This window comes from Anoplopoma fimbria, chromosome 4 (assembly GCF_027596085.1).
Source record: "Anoplopoma fimbria isolate UVic2021 breed Golden Eagle Sablefish chromosome 4, Afim_UVic_2022, whole genome shotgun sequence".
NCBI classification, from domain to species: Eukaryota; Metazoa; Chordata; class Actinopteri; order Perciformes; family Anoplopomatidae; genus Anoplopoma; species Anoplopoma fimbria.
The window spans coordinates 6942363-6961400 of record NC_072452.1 but is presented as its reverse complement, the minus strand read 5'-3'; the positions used below and the strand labels follow the sequence as shown (position 1 = coordinate 6961400).

Genomic DNA, 19038 nt, shown 5'->3' with positions numbered 1-19038 from the left:
TTTCCTCCTGTTTGTGTAATGTTTGCTAAAAACACTACCCATATTTGTGAGCCATTTTCAAAGATTGCCAATTTAGGTCTTTCCATGGGATTCGCTGTGAATGAGGAGAGATTTAGAGCAAGTTATTTCTGCCAATTTTGAGCATCAGTTTTGTCTTTTTCCTTGAATTCAATCTTCAGTGTAGCTTTTAATTATCTGTCTGCATAAACAAGCTTTTTTGTGTTTATATCCCGTTTTCACTGCAAGATCTTTCTCATTTTCAATGCACATAAGGCCATTTTTCTGATGCCTATACCGACACCCTCTTTCTCACACATACATGCAAATGTGTGCAACAGCGCTGTCACACATGAGCACAGTATGGAAGTCAAATATAGCTGGTTAATTACTCTCCCCCAATTATCTCCCCATGTCATTGAGGAGAGGTGTGGATAATTAGAGCTCATCAGATAGCACTCCTGCAAATATCACTACGATCTCCCTCTCACATGAGCACACACGTGACACACTCACACACTCACACACACACAATTCTACATTTAGCAACAGGGCAAAGTTCATGTCTTATTCATGCGCTGTGTTGTGTGGGCTGCTGCCTTGTGTAAACTTGGTTTACTCGGCTAAAATATTCATGAAAGGACATGTGACGTCCCCAGCATCTGACTATTGTCCACATCAAGACACAAGCACAAACTCACAGAGACTCACAGAGACTCACAGAGACGCACGCACACTCACCTGTTCATTTCCTCAAGACAATCTGTGGCGAAGAAGAAGCTCTTGATTTTGGGATGACAGGCTTTGAAGGCGCTGCAGTCAGTCGGGGAGAAGAAGACTGATTAGTGTTTTTTTCCGCGTAGGTGTGTGTGCGTTCATGTTGTGTGGGCGAGAGCAAATGTGCTTGATTAGTAATTTTGGCGACATGTGAGGGACACTCACAATTTCCGTCTGCACTCTATGGCTCGGTCTATTCTGAACTCGGGGAGGCTGATGAAGCCCTCAGCCTTCTCATCCTGCAGGCAGAGACAGATGGAGAGTGGTGGTACATCATCAGCACACAGAACAAAATGTCATCCATACTGACATACCAATTTTATTTTGGATAATGGTAGTTTAGTCAAGCATACGAAAACAGCATATGCTGTTTATATTGGCTCTTTTCACCCTTTGACAGGAAAAAGATAGATGAGATATGACTGTATTTGCTTTAAAACTGGGTTGTGTAAACAAACTATCACATACACAATTGATCTGCAGGCCTTTTTTCTTTTTTCTTCATAATATTGCAAATATTTATATAATCCATTCATCCAAACATGTATCTACACCTCAAATCTTACAGTGAGTTTTTTATGTTTGTCTGAAGTCCAAATTCACAATGGATTAGAGGTCGCAAAAACAGCGTGTGAGCAGCCCCATACAGCACTTAACAGATGTATACTAAAACATTCCAAATGTGTCCCAGTTTATTTCCTGTGTATGTGAATGACATACGCCGCAGAAGTCTCGAACCTAACTGGAGATAACCCATTTTCTCAGACTTAAGAAAGCTTCCTACAGAGTCACAGAAGACATGATGCAGCTGATTTGTTTTTTGATGTTTGATTGCTATTTAATAATTAAGCCTTTATTAGTCCCACAATGGGGAAATTATTTCTCTGCATTTACCCATCCCGGAGGAGCAGTGGGCTGCAATGAAGCGCCCGGGGAGCAACTTGGGGTTAGGTGTCTTGCTCAAGGACACCTCGGCATGTTGCCGGTAGAGGGGTTTGAACCACCAACCTTGTGGTTACGGGACAAGCGCTCTACCTCATGTGCCACAGCCGCCCCCCAACTATTTAATAGTTGTGTTAATTCATTTTTTAAAGAAAAAACTCAGATCATTTGATTCAGGACATAACGACAGTTGGTCGTGATTCCTTACGTTTTGGTTGGTGTACCAGTAGAGGCAGGACTCTTTGAGGATAAACCAGTACTTCCTCCATTTCTGGGTGAAGTAGCCTTTAGCATCCTTCTTCTTCCACAGCCAGCCCTCACAGTCACCATGGCCCAGGTCCTTACAGGAAATTCTTCTTCGACTGGCACTAGTGAGGGAACCTGCAGAGAGAGGAAAAGATGTTAATGCTGAAAGTTATTTTCATAGCTCTGGTATTAAATTAGGGGAAAAAGCTGGTAATAAAAGGAGAAGTATGCCATCTATCCAGCGGTTACAATGAATCTGGCCCTAACAGGCTAAATCCAAATGGCTGGAGTCTTTTCAAGTCTGCAGTAGGTCTTTCTTTATGTAAATTTTAAAAACAATGTGAACATAAGCCTGTCAGGTATAGTCAGTCAGAGTTCAGTCATTTAGATTTAGCTTCATTTTTGTGATAAAAGGTAAATTGGTTGAACGATCAGTAACAATCATACATCAGAAAGAGAAAATGCACCAGTGTGTTTACCTTTACTTCTCCTTTTGGTTTTCGTTCTTAGAGAGGTGTAATGGAAAGACTAGAGGGGAGAGAGAAAAAACTTGTTAGCTCAACAAAAAAAATATGGTTGGTGTTAATGCATGAGAGGTTGCAGGGAGTTCACTTTCCATGTTTAGCTTATTTTTATTTTATCCAGCACACAGCAGAGAGGATTTCACGCACAGAGGGATCACAGTACTACAATTTAACAAGGAAGTGACCCACAACCTGGGATGGAGAAATATAAGCTGTATGCCACAGAGACAAAAACCCACCGTGATGTCAGGATGTCCTAAACTATATCACCTTAACTACAAGCTGACACTGACATGCATCAAGATCTAGTTTAGAAATTGTTCCTCATAGGCTAACACATTAAGAGGCATCGGTACTGAAATTGACCCACTGTGGCCAAAATTTATGTTGTTTGGAGTTTCTCTGCTTTCAGCATGACGGCCATGACTTTTGATGAATAACAGCTTCTGTGGCCATAAATTACAATCCGGAATTAATGTTTAACAATAAAATGAAGTGTCACAAAAGAGTCAGTAACTCAGTAATGTCTGGTATACAGCAATAACCCTCTAAAGTTAGCTTACATTAGCCACCGTAAGCTACTGGTCATACCAGACTGAGTGTCTGTTGGTGCCTTTTATTGCTTATGAGTTCAACTTTTCATTTGTGAGAGAAAGAGCATTGTATTTTATCTTTCAAAGTCACAGGGTGTCACTTTATAATCATACACTATCTAGAGCAGCCTTTCTCAAAGTGGGTACCGCGGCACCCTGGGGTGCCCCTGTGTCAGGGGTGCCGCCAAAAAATTACGTATTCTGACATTTAATTTAAAAAAAAAAAAAAAAATCTGACATTTATCTTTCAAAGTCACGCGCTGCATGCGCGAATGTGGACCTCTCTCTCCCTCTCTCATTGCGGATTATTGTTTGCGTGTGCGTGCGTGTGTGTGTGTGTGTGTGTGTGTGTGTGTGTGTGTGCGTGCGCGTATGGCACGGATGGAAACAGGGTCTCAATTTGTTGGGTTCTTGTATTGCCTGTGTTGCTGTATAGCTTGGGCGGTCCACCTCTTATGGTTTTATGGCATTTGTGTCTCTGATTTATTGTTTTGTGAAGTGTCACTTTATAATCATATTTTGTGTTCAGCAAACACACCTGAATTGCACACTATCTAGAGCATCACAAAGAAGCTAATGGATAATGTAAGTAGGCCATAGGTTTCAACATTAACATAGCTGAATACACCGTCTGATTATTTATCTAGGGGACAAAGCTGAATAAATGTGTGTATAGCGGAGCTGAATCATTGTATGCTGCATCTCATAGTGCTTTGGAGGAGAGGCTAGGGCTATGACTAAGACAGTTTCCTGTGTTACAGTAACCTAAATATGGAAACCAATTGACCTCATCTGACCGTTAGCTTTTATTTAATTATTACAGTCCCGATTGGATTTCATCTCAGGTATCGCTCCCATTCTTGTCTGGCTGAATATGTAATGTCTAGCTTTTATTTGGACACACTCAAGCTCCATATAACAGCGAGTGTGTACTTGTTATTGATGTGACTGAAGCCTTTGTTGCATCATTAAAATGCAGTTTGAGACAGAATCTAAATGTACTGGAAAGACAGCATTATTAAAAAATCAGGTAAATAAACCATCAGAACTTTAGATTTATAAAACATCTAAGAGATGCACAGTCAGCCCCATAGCCCTGTCTGCTCTCCTACCTTCCTCATGGATGCAGCTCCTGAGCTTCCTGAGCCGGAGTACCTGCAGGAGGACAGACAGGATTGAATGTAACCTCAAACAACTCCTTGCATCAATCACAAGCATGTGGTCCAACCACAAACACAGACTCACCTGTCTGTTGTGTCTGCTCGCAGTGTGTCCGCACCTCGCTGAGAGACAGAAAAGAAGAAAGAAAAGACATCATCAAAGACTACCTCGTGCACATTTTGGGGGGAAATTTGCATTACAATATGTATGTAACTTAGATAACTGACATGCACCTTATAAGGGGTGGGCGGTTTTCCAAATAGGTATTGCAAATTAAAAAGATGTTGAAATATTTGTCATTTGAAATGTTTCACATCCATGTAATTGTTGATCCAATGCATGAAGTGCTGTTATCTTCTTTACAGTAATGTACTGTACTAATTAATCCATTAACTGCAGCTGTAACAATGCACATTGTCAAAGTTGTAAATTAAAAAAACCTAGAAACACAATTCAATACAATACTAGCAATTAAAATCATCACAGTTTTATTGCATGCATGCATGCATTTAGTGTTTTTTGTTAAATGGTAATTATAGTGATTAAAAGGATTGTAACAAATTTGATTGAAAGTAAAATCTACTGAAATAAAACAAGAAAACGTACAGCACAGGTAATAGACTCATACTGGCTTTTCATATTTTTAAATCATATGTATATTTTATTTATTTACTTTCAAATTTTAAAAGTTGCCAGCCTGTCCTTCGGAATCCGGCTGCTTCGCATTCGATAAATTCCACCACCAATAGATAATTTTCTGGCTGATTACGCACTTGATCCTTGTGACTTCAATTTCTTTAAGTATTGTTCAAAGGTGTGGAGCTGACAATAACCACCACTATATATAATCCTATAATCATCACAATGGAATGTATTCAATTAAAATTGGAATATTATTAAAATTATCATTTTGCTAATCTCTGCCCCAAGTGTGGACACACTTTTAAACGAATGGGCCAACCAGCCACAAGCTCAGGGACCCAGGCCCCCAGGAGATAACCAGGGTGCCCTGAGTCACAGCCATTAGGCATGGCTTTGGCACAGGGGCCTATCATCTCATAAACCATTCATTTACCATTATGCAACAAAAGTGATTGAATGTACTTGTGCTGCTGTGGATGATGCCATGGTAACATAATTGTGTACAATGTGTAAGAAAATACATGACTGCAAGACAAAGACAGGAAACTTCACTACAACTCTTCCAATCGGTAAATTCAAAATGTGCTAAAATTCTTATGTGTTGTGTTATTAAAAAAGAATCATACAGAGAGAATGAGAAAAGGAAACAGGCAGGTCATTAAGGTTAGCGTATGCTTGATAGTGCAGGATAGTGTACTTCATGTGCCACAGAATAGATATGAGTCACCACCATGAGAAGCATGCAGCTGAGAGGGTTAGAGAGGGCTGGTGCTAGCTAAACTGTTAGCGCGCTGTGTGTGTTTGTGTGTGTGTTTGTGTGTGTGATTGCGTGCGGCGTGTTTTAAGCCCAGTCTGTCAGTCGCGCTTGTAATTGGTCTGGCTGATGTTGAGTCATGCACCTACTCATAGGGGTACGTGTTTGTGTGCACGTGCGCATGCAACTGAGTGTGTGTGTTTGTCCAGAATAAACTCCTATTTAGACTCAGGCGTGTCTGAGGAGATGGGGATATTAGGATGAGTTAGGATGAGTCGTGAGATGGCTACCCTGCATACAAATGCACTCCTGTGTGCTGGTGTGTGTTTGTTTGTGTATGCCAGTGTGTGTGTGTGTGTGTGTGTGTGTGTGTGTACTGGCAAGTGCATGAGAAAAAAGTTAAAGAGGGGCGTGTCAATGAGTGTCACACTGTCATTCTCATAATCCGTGAATCTGGCAGCCATGCAGTGACACTGATCATCCTCACTCTCCTTTGTCTCCTCTACCTGACACACACACACACACACACACACACACACACACACACACACACACACACACACACACACACACACACACACACACAAACAACCGTGTGTGTGGATCTGAGAACACCGTGACCTATCCTGCAACCACAAACAGTCTCCCTCCGAGGACACAGACATACTCTGCAAGATGAAGGAAGCTGTACGAGCGAGTCAGGATTAGAGCCTTGAAGGTGATTATAGTGCCACTAATATGCCATTTTCACAGCAGATATTTTAACTTGTCAAAGTAGCAAAAGCAGAGGTGTTAATAATAAAAATGAACGGTGGCTGAATTCCATTTGGCTGCTTCAGTTTTATGGTCCTGGTATTGTGCGTGCACACTGTGAGACTGAGTCAATGCTTGTTAATTGTTGCCAATCGTGTGTGGTCTGGTGAAACACGCATGCAGATTAAATAATATTGTCTACCCAAGTCAGACTTTTCAGCTGCCTTTAAAGGATAAAGTGGTTGTATTTTTCTTATTGTCAACAAATCCCATAAAAGACATTACATTTTATATTACATTAGTCCATATTTTATTATGACTGAAAACCTAAATGTTGTGTTAAATGTGTAACATATATATATACTGGTCTTTCATTTTTGAAAGGGCTCATTAATTACCTAGAACAGTAGTAGTTTAAAGAAAACATTACTCAAATAAATAGTGCATTTACACCTGGGAACTATATTCTGTTGTGGATTAATGCCTCATTTGGTGCACTACTGACTATTTACAGCAACAGGACAGCATATGTAGCTCAAAATAAACTACAGTGCCTATGTTGATAATTATGAAGGAACATGTCCCACAGTGCAACAGTGTGGCTCATTTGTGTGTTTTTTCCACCCAAACCTTTTTTTCTGGGGACCCACTTTTTAAAAATAACAAAACCCTCATGACCCAATTCACAACCGACCTTGGCTATAAATCGTGAAGAGAGCCAATTTAAGCGTAAATGAACGTTTAGGTAAACCAGCCATTAAAAGAGATACACATTTGATAAATCACAACTTCCTTTTATGTAAATACTTAATAAATGAGACCAAATATATTAATTGAAGCACTCTCTTTTTTTCCCCTCTCATCAGTTAGACAAGAACAATGTACGCTAGCCTTTCATAAATTCAATGGCTACTGCAGATATAAATGTTAAATAAAAAGAATCCGGGCCTGTGTCTACATAATAATAATTAAGTCTTTATTAGTCCCACAATGGGGTAATTACAATTCTCTGCATTTGACCCATCCCGGAGGAGCAGTGGGCTGCAATGAAGCGCCCGGGGAGCAATTTGGGGTTAGGTGTCTTGCTCAAGGACACCTCCGCATGTTGCCTGTAGGGGTTTGAACCACCAACCTTGTGGTTGTGGGTCAAGCGCTCTACCTCATGTGCCTCAGCCACCCTATATAGCACCTTTTTCTGGCAGAAAAGCGGCCACAGGTCGCTGGGTAGCGCTTCAACCCAGTGATTTTATTGAAAAAAGCTTTTTCTATGTTTCTATGACAACAATATCTTGGCAATATATCATCACCGTTGTTTGATGGACTAGAATCTCTCCTGTTCTTTGAAGATTAGATGCTGGCCCTCAGAAAAAGACACTATGTGAACACAGACCCTGTGGAAGAAATTTGCAGACTCTAATAAAATCTCCTGCAGCCCACCGGTGGGTGCCGACCCAGTCTTTAGGAATAACTGTCTGATACTGTTTGGACAATGATGGACAACAATAGAGCTCTATGGCACAAAGGAATAAGATACATTATATGAGGTGCTAGCTTCATAGATAGTACTTGCAAGTAGTATTTATTTATTGTTGGTTTTGGTCTTTTTTATTTTATTTGTTAACATTAAGAAAATACAGAATATAGCCAGTCTTATCCTTTAACATGGACATTTAAAGGCATTTCTCTTTCCATGTTTACACGAAAAAGACATACAGCACACCACCACCACCCACACGTCTAACCGACTTAACCAGACAATACTAGACACAAATGGAAAGAAAAATGTGTCTGGTTTCAGCAACGCAACACATTTGACTTATACTATATATTAAAAACCCCAGTTCAAAAAACTGTGTACATACAGGCAAAGCATCGGGTGGCTGGTCTAGGCGCAGGGTGGAGGACAGCATGGAGGGGCTGATGGGAAAGCTAGGGCTGCTGGGATTGCGGCTCTTACGCCGGGAGCGTCTGGTGGAATCCCGCCGGCTCTCTCTGCCCGGACCCTCGGGCTCCTCCTCGATCACCAGGATCTTGTCGTCGCTAAGGTAACGCAACAGGGAGTTGTCTGAATCTGTGGGGATGAGAGGGGTAGAGGCATGGAGCAGTTAGAGGATGGACAGGCTCAACTGGATGGATAAAAGAGGGAGGAAAACCACAGAGGTGGAGAGGGGGGGGTTAGCGTTAGAATCGAGGGAGAACCCTAGAGAAGAAATAGATGACGGTGAATATACCTCTACGGATAAATCCCTTACAGACAGGGATAAAAGTGCCTCAGAACAGTAGCATCTGATATGGATCCACAGTCTAGGACATACAGCTGATCTGTCTGCAATGATTATGCTGATTTGGAGGGCACTACTGCTAAATCTTGTCAGTTTTAGTCTGCTTTAGTTCCAAAGAGAAAAAGCCTCTCACCTTATTTGTTTATTATCCACATACTTAAATGTGAAAACACTAAAAAGTGACTGAGAGAAAGAAAAGGAGAAAGGCAGACCCCAGACGGTGCTATTGTGCTTTAATGTTATTCATGGACTTTCTGATGGTAGAGTGAGGATCCTCGCTTGAATACAGATCGAGGCTCGCCACAAAACGGTGGAGCTGGTTAGAATTGGTCACATAGAAATACCCTCATTTCCAGAGCAGCTGTACAAATGCAATTTCTAGCATTTATGTTTACTCGTCGCTCTGTCAGATACATACCTGGCAGGTATGTATCCTCACACAACCACACCACCATGGATAACCAGAGGATGAGCTGAAATGTGTTGAGCTGAGTATGGAGCAAAGCGCGGCACCAGTCCGACCTGTTTGTGTTACCTGTGTGTGGAGCTGTGTTTTTGTGTATGTGTGTGTGTGTGTGTGTGTGTGTGTGTGTGTGTGTGTGTGTGTGTGTGTGTGTGTGTGTGTGTGTGTGTGTGTGTGTGTGTGTGTGTGTGTGTGTGTTTGTGTGTACCTCGGCTCCCTCTCTTGCCCATGCTGGGTTCCTTGGCCTCGGCCATCCAGTTATATTCGGGAGGCATGGAAACAGGCCTGAGGTCACCTGGAACGACCAATCAGCAATCAGAGAGTCGTCTAGTGGGAGGGAGTGGGGGGTGTCGCAGGAAGGCGGTGACTGAGAGACAGCGTGGGAGACAGCTGGAAGGGGTGGACAGGTGAGACAAAGTGTGTGCAGGTGAGGGGGGAAGGAACGGGAGACTCTCAAGGGACTGCTATGACATGCTATTTCATAACGTCGCGGAAGTTTTCTTTTCACGTAAATTCCCCGATATCAGGGACAGCTGAACTGAGCTAATCTGTTAGCATAATCACTGTTAGATGATATTACCTTAAAGCTTGTCTACATAGGAGGTGTTTCAACCTCACTTTTCAGTCATCATTGTCACACATCTGACGGATCAGCAAGTATTTTGGTCTCTTGGAATCTTCAACTCTACTTTGGTCCTGTTTCTACAGTAACTTGAAAACAAACAAACCAATCACTGGCTGTAGATAGGGCCATTTGCGTTTTTGCGTCAGCCACGCTAGTTCTCCTACACGCTTGGCACATGGAAAAAGTTTCGGTAGGTTGCAATCTGCCTAATTTGCATATTCAAACATAAAATGGCAGAAAAGTTTTATTCCCCCAAAAATACCCGATTAATGTAAGTAATCAACATGGGAAGTTACACTGTGAAATCTATTAGTTACATTTTTTTACCCTATTAGAGCAGTAGAGCACCATTAGAGTCTGATTTATAGAGCATTCTATTGCAAAAAAACATGACAGAACATTTTTAGGACTTTTGTTAGTATTTTCTAATTCATGGAGGAATACAAAGAGATCCAAAAATTCCTATGTAAAAACCTTTGACTCTAATATGTCAACAAATGAAACAAGAATTTTGGTATGTATTTAAATTAGCACAAACTTAATAAGATAATGCTCCATTTTAATTACTGGGGAAGTTTCATGGGGTTATCTATAAGTTCAACTTTTTACCCAATTCACCTTCAGTGTCTCCCCTTAAGCAGTTAAAATTCCCTCGGCACTAGTGCTGATTAACTCAGCGGACTCAGCCGGCGGACATACTGCTCCAACAGAAACTCTAAATGTACAATAGGAGAATCTAGAGATAATTCTTATAAATTCTTAGACCTGATAGGAAGTTAGCTTAAATCACCTGTTTAATAAAATCGGTTTAGGAAAAATCGATTCCCGAACATTCGATTAACACAAGCCTACTTCCAATGCTTCCTTCCGTCTCATGACTATCGCCCTGCGCATCAAATGGCCCCTTGAGAGTCTCCCAAGAAGGTACAGGATGTCTAGGAAGCTGTCTTGGACAAGTGTGACACAGGTGGTGGGGCAGACAGGGAGCTGGACACGGTGTTTGTGGACTGACCCTTTGGCATGTGATCGGTGTTTCTTGGGTGGTGCGTACACGAGGTAAAGACACAAAGAAGCAGAGCCATGATGTGAGTGATGGATGAGGAGGAGCTCTGAGAAAAAAGGTGAGAAAAACTGGTGGCAGAGAGAGCATGCCGTCCAACAAAACAAACACAGGACCAGAGCCATTACCACCCCATTCACACTGTCGAAATTGCGCTCTCCGTCTTACCGTGGGTGGGGGTCTTGTCCCGCCGGCGAACCCCCGTGTTGCGGCTCCTGTCGTAGTCAGACCCCGGGGGTCCATCTCCCTCCAGTAGAGAGAAGTACTGACCGCTGTCCTGGTCCAGGTAGTAGCTGACCGCCTCTGAGCCTTTGGAGCCGGACTGGGAGCTCACGCTGTAGCGGCTGATGTCGTCGCAGGACATCAGACCCAGCTCCTCCCTGGGGAGAGCAAAGTGGTCATCATCATCATCATCATCATCATCATCATCATCAGCACCATCATCGGTGTCATCACATCATCATAATAATAATCATAAGCGACACCTGCTTGTCCAAGCGGCTGACCTGGTGTTGTAGAGTCCAGAGACAGGGGAGAGGATGTAGACGTCCTGCATGCTGGGAGCGTCCATTTTGGACATGCCCAAAGTTCCACCGGGTGTCGGAGAGGTGCTGGTGGGGCTGGTGGGGATCGGCTGAAGGGGGGGGGAAGTAGAGGAGGAAGGAGAGAATGACTCGCACCTGTTCATGAGCTATAATTGAAGGATAGCAAGGGGAATCTGGGAGCACAACCTGCAGCATTAGATCTTCTCCCGCCTCAAAGAAAGACAAACAGGCAAACAAGCACACAGTTTACGGTGTTACGAGGGAAGGGAACCTTTTACTTGTGTGTGATCCTCTTTGTACTGCAGCATTCGTTTTAACGCCGAATCCCAAACAAGAGAGTTATTTCCACACAGCTGCCATGTTGTGTGCGTTGTCTTTTTTTTTTTTTTACGTCTGTCTGACGGTGCACCCTCTCCCACGTTCAATCGCTTCACTATTCTGTCATTTTGTCTCAAGCCTCTTCTTCCCTCACACAGGGCTCTCCGTGTCTGTTCCCATGACAACCCCTCCTCCCCTTGCTCTTCCTCTCTCCTCATCCCCTCTACCCGTGCTACAAGGGAAGGAGAGGGAAGCTCTAGGTAAGGAAGCTAGCGTGGCCTCCTACCCCGGCTTGACTCAAGGACACTTAGATTTGTCATCAGGTACTCCTTGAGGACAAGGTGCCTCGCTACGGATGTCATGGAAACTCTGTCCGAATTTCAAGTGAATTATATTTGTCCTCAGCAGGAACAGCTGGGGTGACCAACCCCAGCTTGGGCAGACAATTATTCCCAGAGGATGCTTTTTCCAGATTTTGAAAGATGTGGTGTTTTTACTGTATGTCGGAGGGGGTCGCTCCATTTTAGAGAGGAGACGAGAGCGTGGACAGAATGGATAAACAGACTGAGAGCCCGAGCGAAGGCGAGAAGGGCAGCGTCCTCATTAAGGAAGCCCAGTGTTTCATCAATTCATCAACAGTGCATTAGGCAAATTCATTTCATATTCCAAACTTTCCATTTGCCTCCTCCCCCCGCTCCCTCCTCACTACCTCCATCCCCAGGCCCTGTCCCTCCTTCATCTCTTCCTCTCTCTCTCCCAGTCTTGCTCTTATGATGGCAGCTTACAGTAAGAAGGCTTCACGATAAATAATGAAGACAGGGTGGGAAGAGGGGGACGTGAGGGAGAGGAGAGAGCAAAGGAAATAGGACAAAGAGAGAGAGACAGAGAGAAAGAGTGCAGGAGAGAGAGAGAGAGAGAGAGAGAGAGAGATAGTGAGAGAGCGAGGCGGGGGAGCTGTGCAGTGTGGTGACTGGAGCTGAGAGTGAAAACAGTAATTTAGTGATTACAGCCCACTGCTGCCTGCATGGAAAACGGTGGGTGGGGGTAGAAGTAGAGAGAGATTGGACCTCCACAGCAGGCGAAATTCCAGTCTGTTAAAACAGCACTTAAACCATCTGACCCCTGTTGCGTCCACTCCGAACTAACTAAAAATCTGCTGCTCAAATCCTCTTCAGACCAATATTCCCCATCCCACCACCTTTACACACACACACACACACACACACACACACACACACACACACACACACACACACACACACACACACACACACACACTAATACGCTTAATATAATATTTTGACTATGTAAGGGACTTAAGGGTAAGAGAACAGTTTGAATAAAACGTTTACAGTAGGGCTTAATAGTAAGCTGGATTTATTGAAGCCTGACAACAATATCAGTGTGTGTTAGTGAAATCATACAATTGTATATCTGCCCCTTCTTTTTTCCCAACTTGAATAAATATTTTGTATACCTTACATTTGCATATTAAAGAATTGTAACTGAGATATTTACAAAGTGGGATATTTTACAGATGAAAAATAAACAAAATTAGCAGATTGTTGTATTCATCGAGCAACGTGTAGTCTGATACCGATAAGCTTAAGACGAGCTAATATAATAACTATCCGGTTTATTGATTGTGAAAAATATTTTTAGCTTATTCGGATCCACTAAAAGTTCTGGGTTCTTGCGTGGCCCATGCAACAAATGCCACCATGTTTTATGATCGCCCCACCATTTTTTCGTGCTCCTGCTGACAAGCAAGTGAAACTGAACCAAATACAAAACCTACTTGGCAGAGGTAAATATAATAATATGAGCTGTTAATATAGGGTCTCAAATGAATATGCCATATAATTCAATTGAGAATAGCTACCAACTAATGACATCTAATCAGATGTTCAACGAACTAATTAGCAATACAATCTAATCAAGAAGTCAAGAATATTTTACTGGTCAGGCTTTAATGAATCCAGACAAAAATATAAAAGGTAAGCCTGCATGGGAAGAGAAATGTCATGTAGAGACGTTTATTTACTTATTTGCTGAGAGTAAGTTGAAAGGATTGAGATCACTCAGGTTTGTCACCTCTAGAGCTCACTAATTCACCCATAATATCTCTCGTTTGTTTAATCCATCCAACAACTGAAGTGCAAAAACAACATGTGCTGGTTTTATGGTGGTTATGTTAATGTGGCCACTGTGAGGTTGCCAAGCAACCATACTCCACACTAGCTGTTTCACAAGTTTACAGTCTTTATGCTGAGGCACTTGGCTTTACCGTTATCATATTTATTTAGTTTTCATTGAACTCTGAATGTTTCTGATTAATTAAAGATATGTTTGCTTAAAGGTTGAGCCTCAAACGCCATCTGCTGATGAAGATCATGAGGTAAAGATTTGAAAAACAAGCAGTCATCTCTGAAAAGATGGCAGAGGTTTAAAGTTGCATTAGACGTCACAAAAGTAGGCAGAAAGAATGTACTATAACCCATCAATAATACATAACAATACATGTTGCCCAAAATAGCAGGCATTTTCAAACAGCAATTATTTATGTATCCAAAACATATAACAGATTTATGAAAGCGGGGTCATGGACAATGTGTGGCACACATGTGACTGGTGAAGTGACCTGTAATGTGAGCGCTGATGTGGCCTTCAGTCATGCATGAAATGACTCCCTACATGCACATTTTGCAGCAGCGCAGCAGACAGAAATAATCCTCAATTTATTTGTTAAAACCATTGCCAGAATGATTACAGGGGAGCATTCCATTTATTTTACTCCATCCTACCGTAGACACAAACACACAAACACACAAGAAGAGAGAGAGAGAGAGAGAGATGTGCCATTATTTCGTAGAATAAAGAAGGTTGCCATGGAGGGATTTGGGGTTGGAACCACATGATCATTTGCAGAGATAAATTGTTTCCTTTGTGGATTCAGTTATAAACCGGCTGAACGTTTGCCACATTTGGGCTAGACATTGCAGCCGCACGATTCATCCTCCAAAACCAAGCTTGGAGTTCTTGGGTGCTAGTGTGTTTGTTTTTCGGAGAGTGTGTCGGTACAGTATATATCAAAAACTGAGCTTACAGAGTGCAGTGACCCAGATCCTTTGCCTCTCAAAAGAGTAACTCGACTGATAACAGAAAACCTCGCTCTGCTTGCATGTGCAAACCTGCACGGAAACACACCTAGCTTTGACACATACAGATGGACAAGCGTGCATATACGGCCCCGCTTGGAAATGTGTGCACACCCACCAGTGCGCACACACACATACACACACAGGCTGTTAAGCAGGATATTTTGGATTCGGTGCATTATCTCCAGTATTTGCTGAGTAGCTGCTCTTGTTTCAGAGCCAGTGGAGCCGCCTGTAGTTGCTTATGAATAATTAAGAGCTCCAGTCTTTCTGGGAGAGAACAAATCTAAAACACTCCTTTCTTCTCTTCTCCCGCAGATATCTGTGCGCTCAGATCTGGGGTGCTCACGGCGCGTTTGTGTCTCAGCAGCCCATCAGGGTAGAATTCCCCCAATCCTCTGCTGTTGCACGCAGCAAACAATAAGCTCATGGTAACGACTTAGAGCGATGATCTAACGAGGCAGCAACCTTGTTAAACACAGACGTGGTGATGAAGTTGCAGCAGGCTTCGCGGTTATAACAAGGTTTTAATGGTTTGGAGGCCATTACAGGAACCAAAACACTCACTGAATGTGCAAGTCTCGTCTCGAGTGAACATACTCTCACATGTATATAGTGTTTTTAAACTGATTTCACATGCCCACAGACATGATGCTCCACAAACACTCAGACCATCCCTGGCCCCTACGTCCATCTCAGCTTAACTCTTTGTTGACACCAAAATTTGGGGGACTTTTCTGGGCTTTGAATGAGCGATGTATTGTCAAAGTACACACACTCTTTCCTGTAAGCTCACAAGCATTCCACCTTTAAGATCTACTGTACATTAACAATTAACTCTCTTTCCAGAAAAGGAGTTCCCTTAGGGCTAAAGGTTGAATGAATCAAGACCAGAGTCTCAGTAAACATGAATATGAATGTGAGTGGGAGTGTGCTAGGACCTTTTGGTGACCTTGCATTGCCCTGCGCTAGCTCCTGAGCAGGGAGTTCAGTCAATATTATACCATTCAATCATACACACACACACTACAAAGTGTAGATATAAGATCTATGTTGCCATATTCCCCCTTCACTATCTACATTTTTTTCTCTATCTAAAAGAAACACGCTTTTGGTATGCATTAATTCTCTTCAGATGGAGGTTAAGCTACCGACACATTTGTGAATGGCTTTGAACTGTGTCAACAGTACGTAGGGCTGTAAAAAAAAAAACAGAGATATGTTGAAACGCTCAACAGGAGGATTGATGCAAGGTCACACAGCGAACAAGTTGCCTTTGAAAATATTTGTTTAAAATGCCAGTAGGAGAATGCAGAGTGTGGGCCGTAAAAAAAATAAGAGCGGAGAGTGAGTCAAATATAAAGCCAGAGGTACACACACTCATCCTGCCTATCATCCGTCAGAGTAAGTACAAGAAGTGTGCAGATATACATGTACAAGACTACTGCAGGTGAGGCATCTAGGTGTTGCTGTCGTTTACCTGCAGGCCCAGTGGTTTCCAGCGCACGTTCCTGAGCAGAGCCGGCGTGGAGCTCAGGGTGTTCTGTGGCCTTTTCTTCAGCGTGAGGATGACTCCGCATGGGTCCTCTCTCAGAGCGTTGACCAGGTTCTTCAGCTGCCAGCCCACCTGAGGAGCACACACACCGGGCTACCGAAACAACTGCCGCAAACAGCTACACACACACACACACACATATTCTGTGTACAGAATGCACTGGAAACAGCCGAATCGTCTGAGGAAAACCACCACGCACAGACATAAAGCTGTCCAAACAGTTGCTGTAAACCACCACTCACAGGTACGGATACTACTTGTCTAAAACGCCACATGCTACCGGTTGATTGTTTAATCATTTTATTAGACTGAGACAGTGGAGAGATGATAGGAAACGCTGGAGAGACAGATTTAACCAAGGTCCCCATTTAGAACTGGGGACAGTGCAGTCCATAATAAGTGCCTTGACACCTAAACCTATAGTGCAACCCCACTATTTACAACAACCGATATATAATGACGGTGAACGTTTTTATATCATGTATGCTTTTAGGCCTGTATGTTTACATGTGACTTGAGCTATAAAATTTGGAAAAACTAATAACTGTTTAATGAAGATAGCACCACCATGTGACCACTTATATCATACTTTTTTCCTGAATACCTAGCCCAAGCCCTTATCGGCCATCTTCACCAAATTTGGTGCATAAAAAACTCTAACGAGGCTATAAAATGCCATAATGCTATACCATTTCTCTATAATTTGTTGGGAAATTCTTCTTTTTGTGGCCTACCTGACAAACATTTAGTTTCCAGTTTATTGGGCAACTCTAGTTAACATTAATGCAGCCTTATGCAATAGCTCTGCAGTAGATTTTATCTGAATGAAGGTTATGATGTTTAGATTTGTTGAAACTTTATGGTTATTTTGGAGGTTTCAGTTTTTGGTGCTGTTGAACTGTATTGTGTTGTAATGCAGGGTGTTTTTAATATTTGGTTAGTCTCATTAACATGAATGGTGTGAATACAATATCAGACAAACATCTAGGTATAAAACAATAGAATTCAAGCATTAGCCTGCAGAGTTTGATTACACCGCAAATTGATACATTTAAAGAGCTACGACATCGCTGTAATATGAGTCTGACTCACTTGAACGTTTCCACAGTTTGTCTGTTTTAAAGCGCCATCATTACCAGATTTGATTTAGATAATGTCCAAAAATGATGGCTGTCATCAGGAAATCTGCATAATCGTCCGCCACTTTGAGTATTTTCTTTTAACACTTTTAACACATTTTTCTCAAGTCAACAAAACAGTGTCAACAGTACAAACGACGACAGAGAAAAGTGCTTTCAACTTATAATATTCTTAATTTGATTTCCAGGCTACTGCTACTACAGCAGACACAACAGGCACATACACTATTTCACCACCATGCCTCAGACACGCTGCTTTGGTACCTTCTATGCTAAATCCTCACCAAAACAGTTATAATACCAATAAACCTAGACACTACCACTATGGACCACACTCTCCCAGTGCCGCTGATCTGTAAACATATTAAGATAAAGGAGGGTCAGTATGGTTTGGTTCTAAGGAAGAGAGAGAGATGGTAAAAGAGTAAGAAAGGAGTGCTGACTGCAGAGTTTCCTCGTGGTTCCGGCCAGCCCGTCTCCAGAGCTCGCAGCACTCGTCAGGCCATTGATTGGCTACACTGGTCTCAGCTACTGGATGTGTCCGCAGAGGCCACCGCGCTTACACACACACACACACACACACACACACACACACACACACACACACACACACACACACGCTCACCCAGACACAGACGGAACTGCTCTGACCTTATTCCTGACATAATGATGACCAGCCTGTGTCAGCCTTTAGCGGCCCATTTCCTGTTCTCTTTGGCCCAGTTCAGAACTCCAGACATCGATCACAAGCAGCAAGAGCCATGATGTGATTTATTATTGTATGTTTTGTCCTGTTCAGCCCACTAAAACAAAAAAGGGCATACTAGGACACACAAGGACACACTGTAATTAATTACCTAGTGACAAAAATAGGGCTAGGTATCAAACCAAACTGGAAGAAATGTGCCTGTGTATTAAAAACCAAAGTACCAAAATCTTGTTTTTAATCTCTGGTCAGATTTGAAATATTCTGTTGAAATATACTGTTTCTTAAGCCTCACCTGATTATATATAAAAGTTCTTGGCTCCTTTTGTTCACACAACTTTTACCACTTAAGCACTTTTTAGCACTTTGTTATAGTTCAGCATTTTGGGACATAAGCATATTTGCTTTCCTGCTGAGTTAGAGGAGAAGATCGATACCACTCTCATATCTGTCCATTTAATATGTAGAAACTACAGCCAGGCTAACTGTAAGCTTTGCTTTGCTTTGCTTAGCGTAAAGACTGGAAGCAAAGGGAAATACGTAGCCTATGTCTGTTAATTGGTTAAAAACATATCTGCCTACCAGCACCTCTAAAGCTCACCAATGAACATGTTGTTTGCTCAGACTAGCTGTGTCCCCCCCGCCTCCAGTCTTAATGCTAAGCTAAACTAGCCGTTACCTGGCTTAAGCTTAATAATAATGGGACTGATAAGAGAGTAGTATCCATCTTTTCATCTATCTCTCGACATGAAAGATAATATTGTTTTTTCCCAAAATATCAACCCATTCCTTTAACAG

At 42.4% G+C, this 19038-nt stretch overlaps 1 protein-coding gene across 1 annotated transcript in view; it reads right to left on the bottom strand.

The window, feature by feature from the left end:
- si:ch211-26b3.4 (connector enhancer of kinase suppressor of ras 2) overlaps window positions 1-19038 on the bottom strand; it is a 56146-nt gene that overhangs the window by 4182 nt on the left and 32926 nt on the right. The window contains exons 9-19 of the mRNA XM_054597651.1: window positions 16321-16467; window positions 11326-11453; window positions 10988-11199; window positions 9343-9429; window positions 8252-8460; window positions 4325-4362; window positions 4192-4234; window positions 2442-2490; window positions 1925-2097; window positions 940-1013; window positions 739-810 (exon numbers count right to left, since the gene is read on the bottom strand). Coding sequence (XP_054453626.1) covers window positions 739-810; window positions 940-1013; window positions 1925-2097; window positions 2442-2490; window positions 4192-4234; window positions 4325-4362; window positions 8252-8460; window positions 9343-9429; window positions 10988-11199; window positions 11326-11453; window positions 16321-16467 — 1232 coding nt within the window. The remainder of the gene's footprint in view (window positions 1-738; window positions 811-939; window positions 1014-1924; window positions 2098-2441; window positions 2491-4191; window positions 4235-4324; window positions 4363-8251; window positions 8461-9342; window positions 9430-10987; window positions 11200-11325; window positions 11454-16320; window positions 16468-19038) is intronic.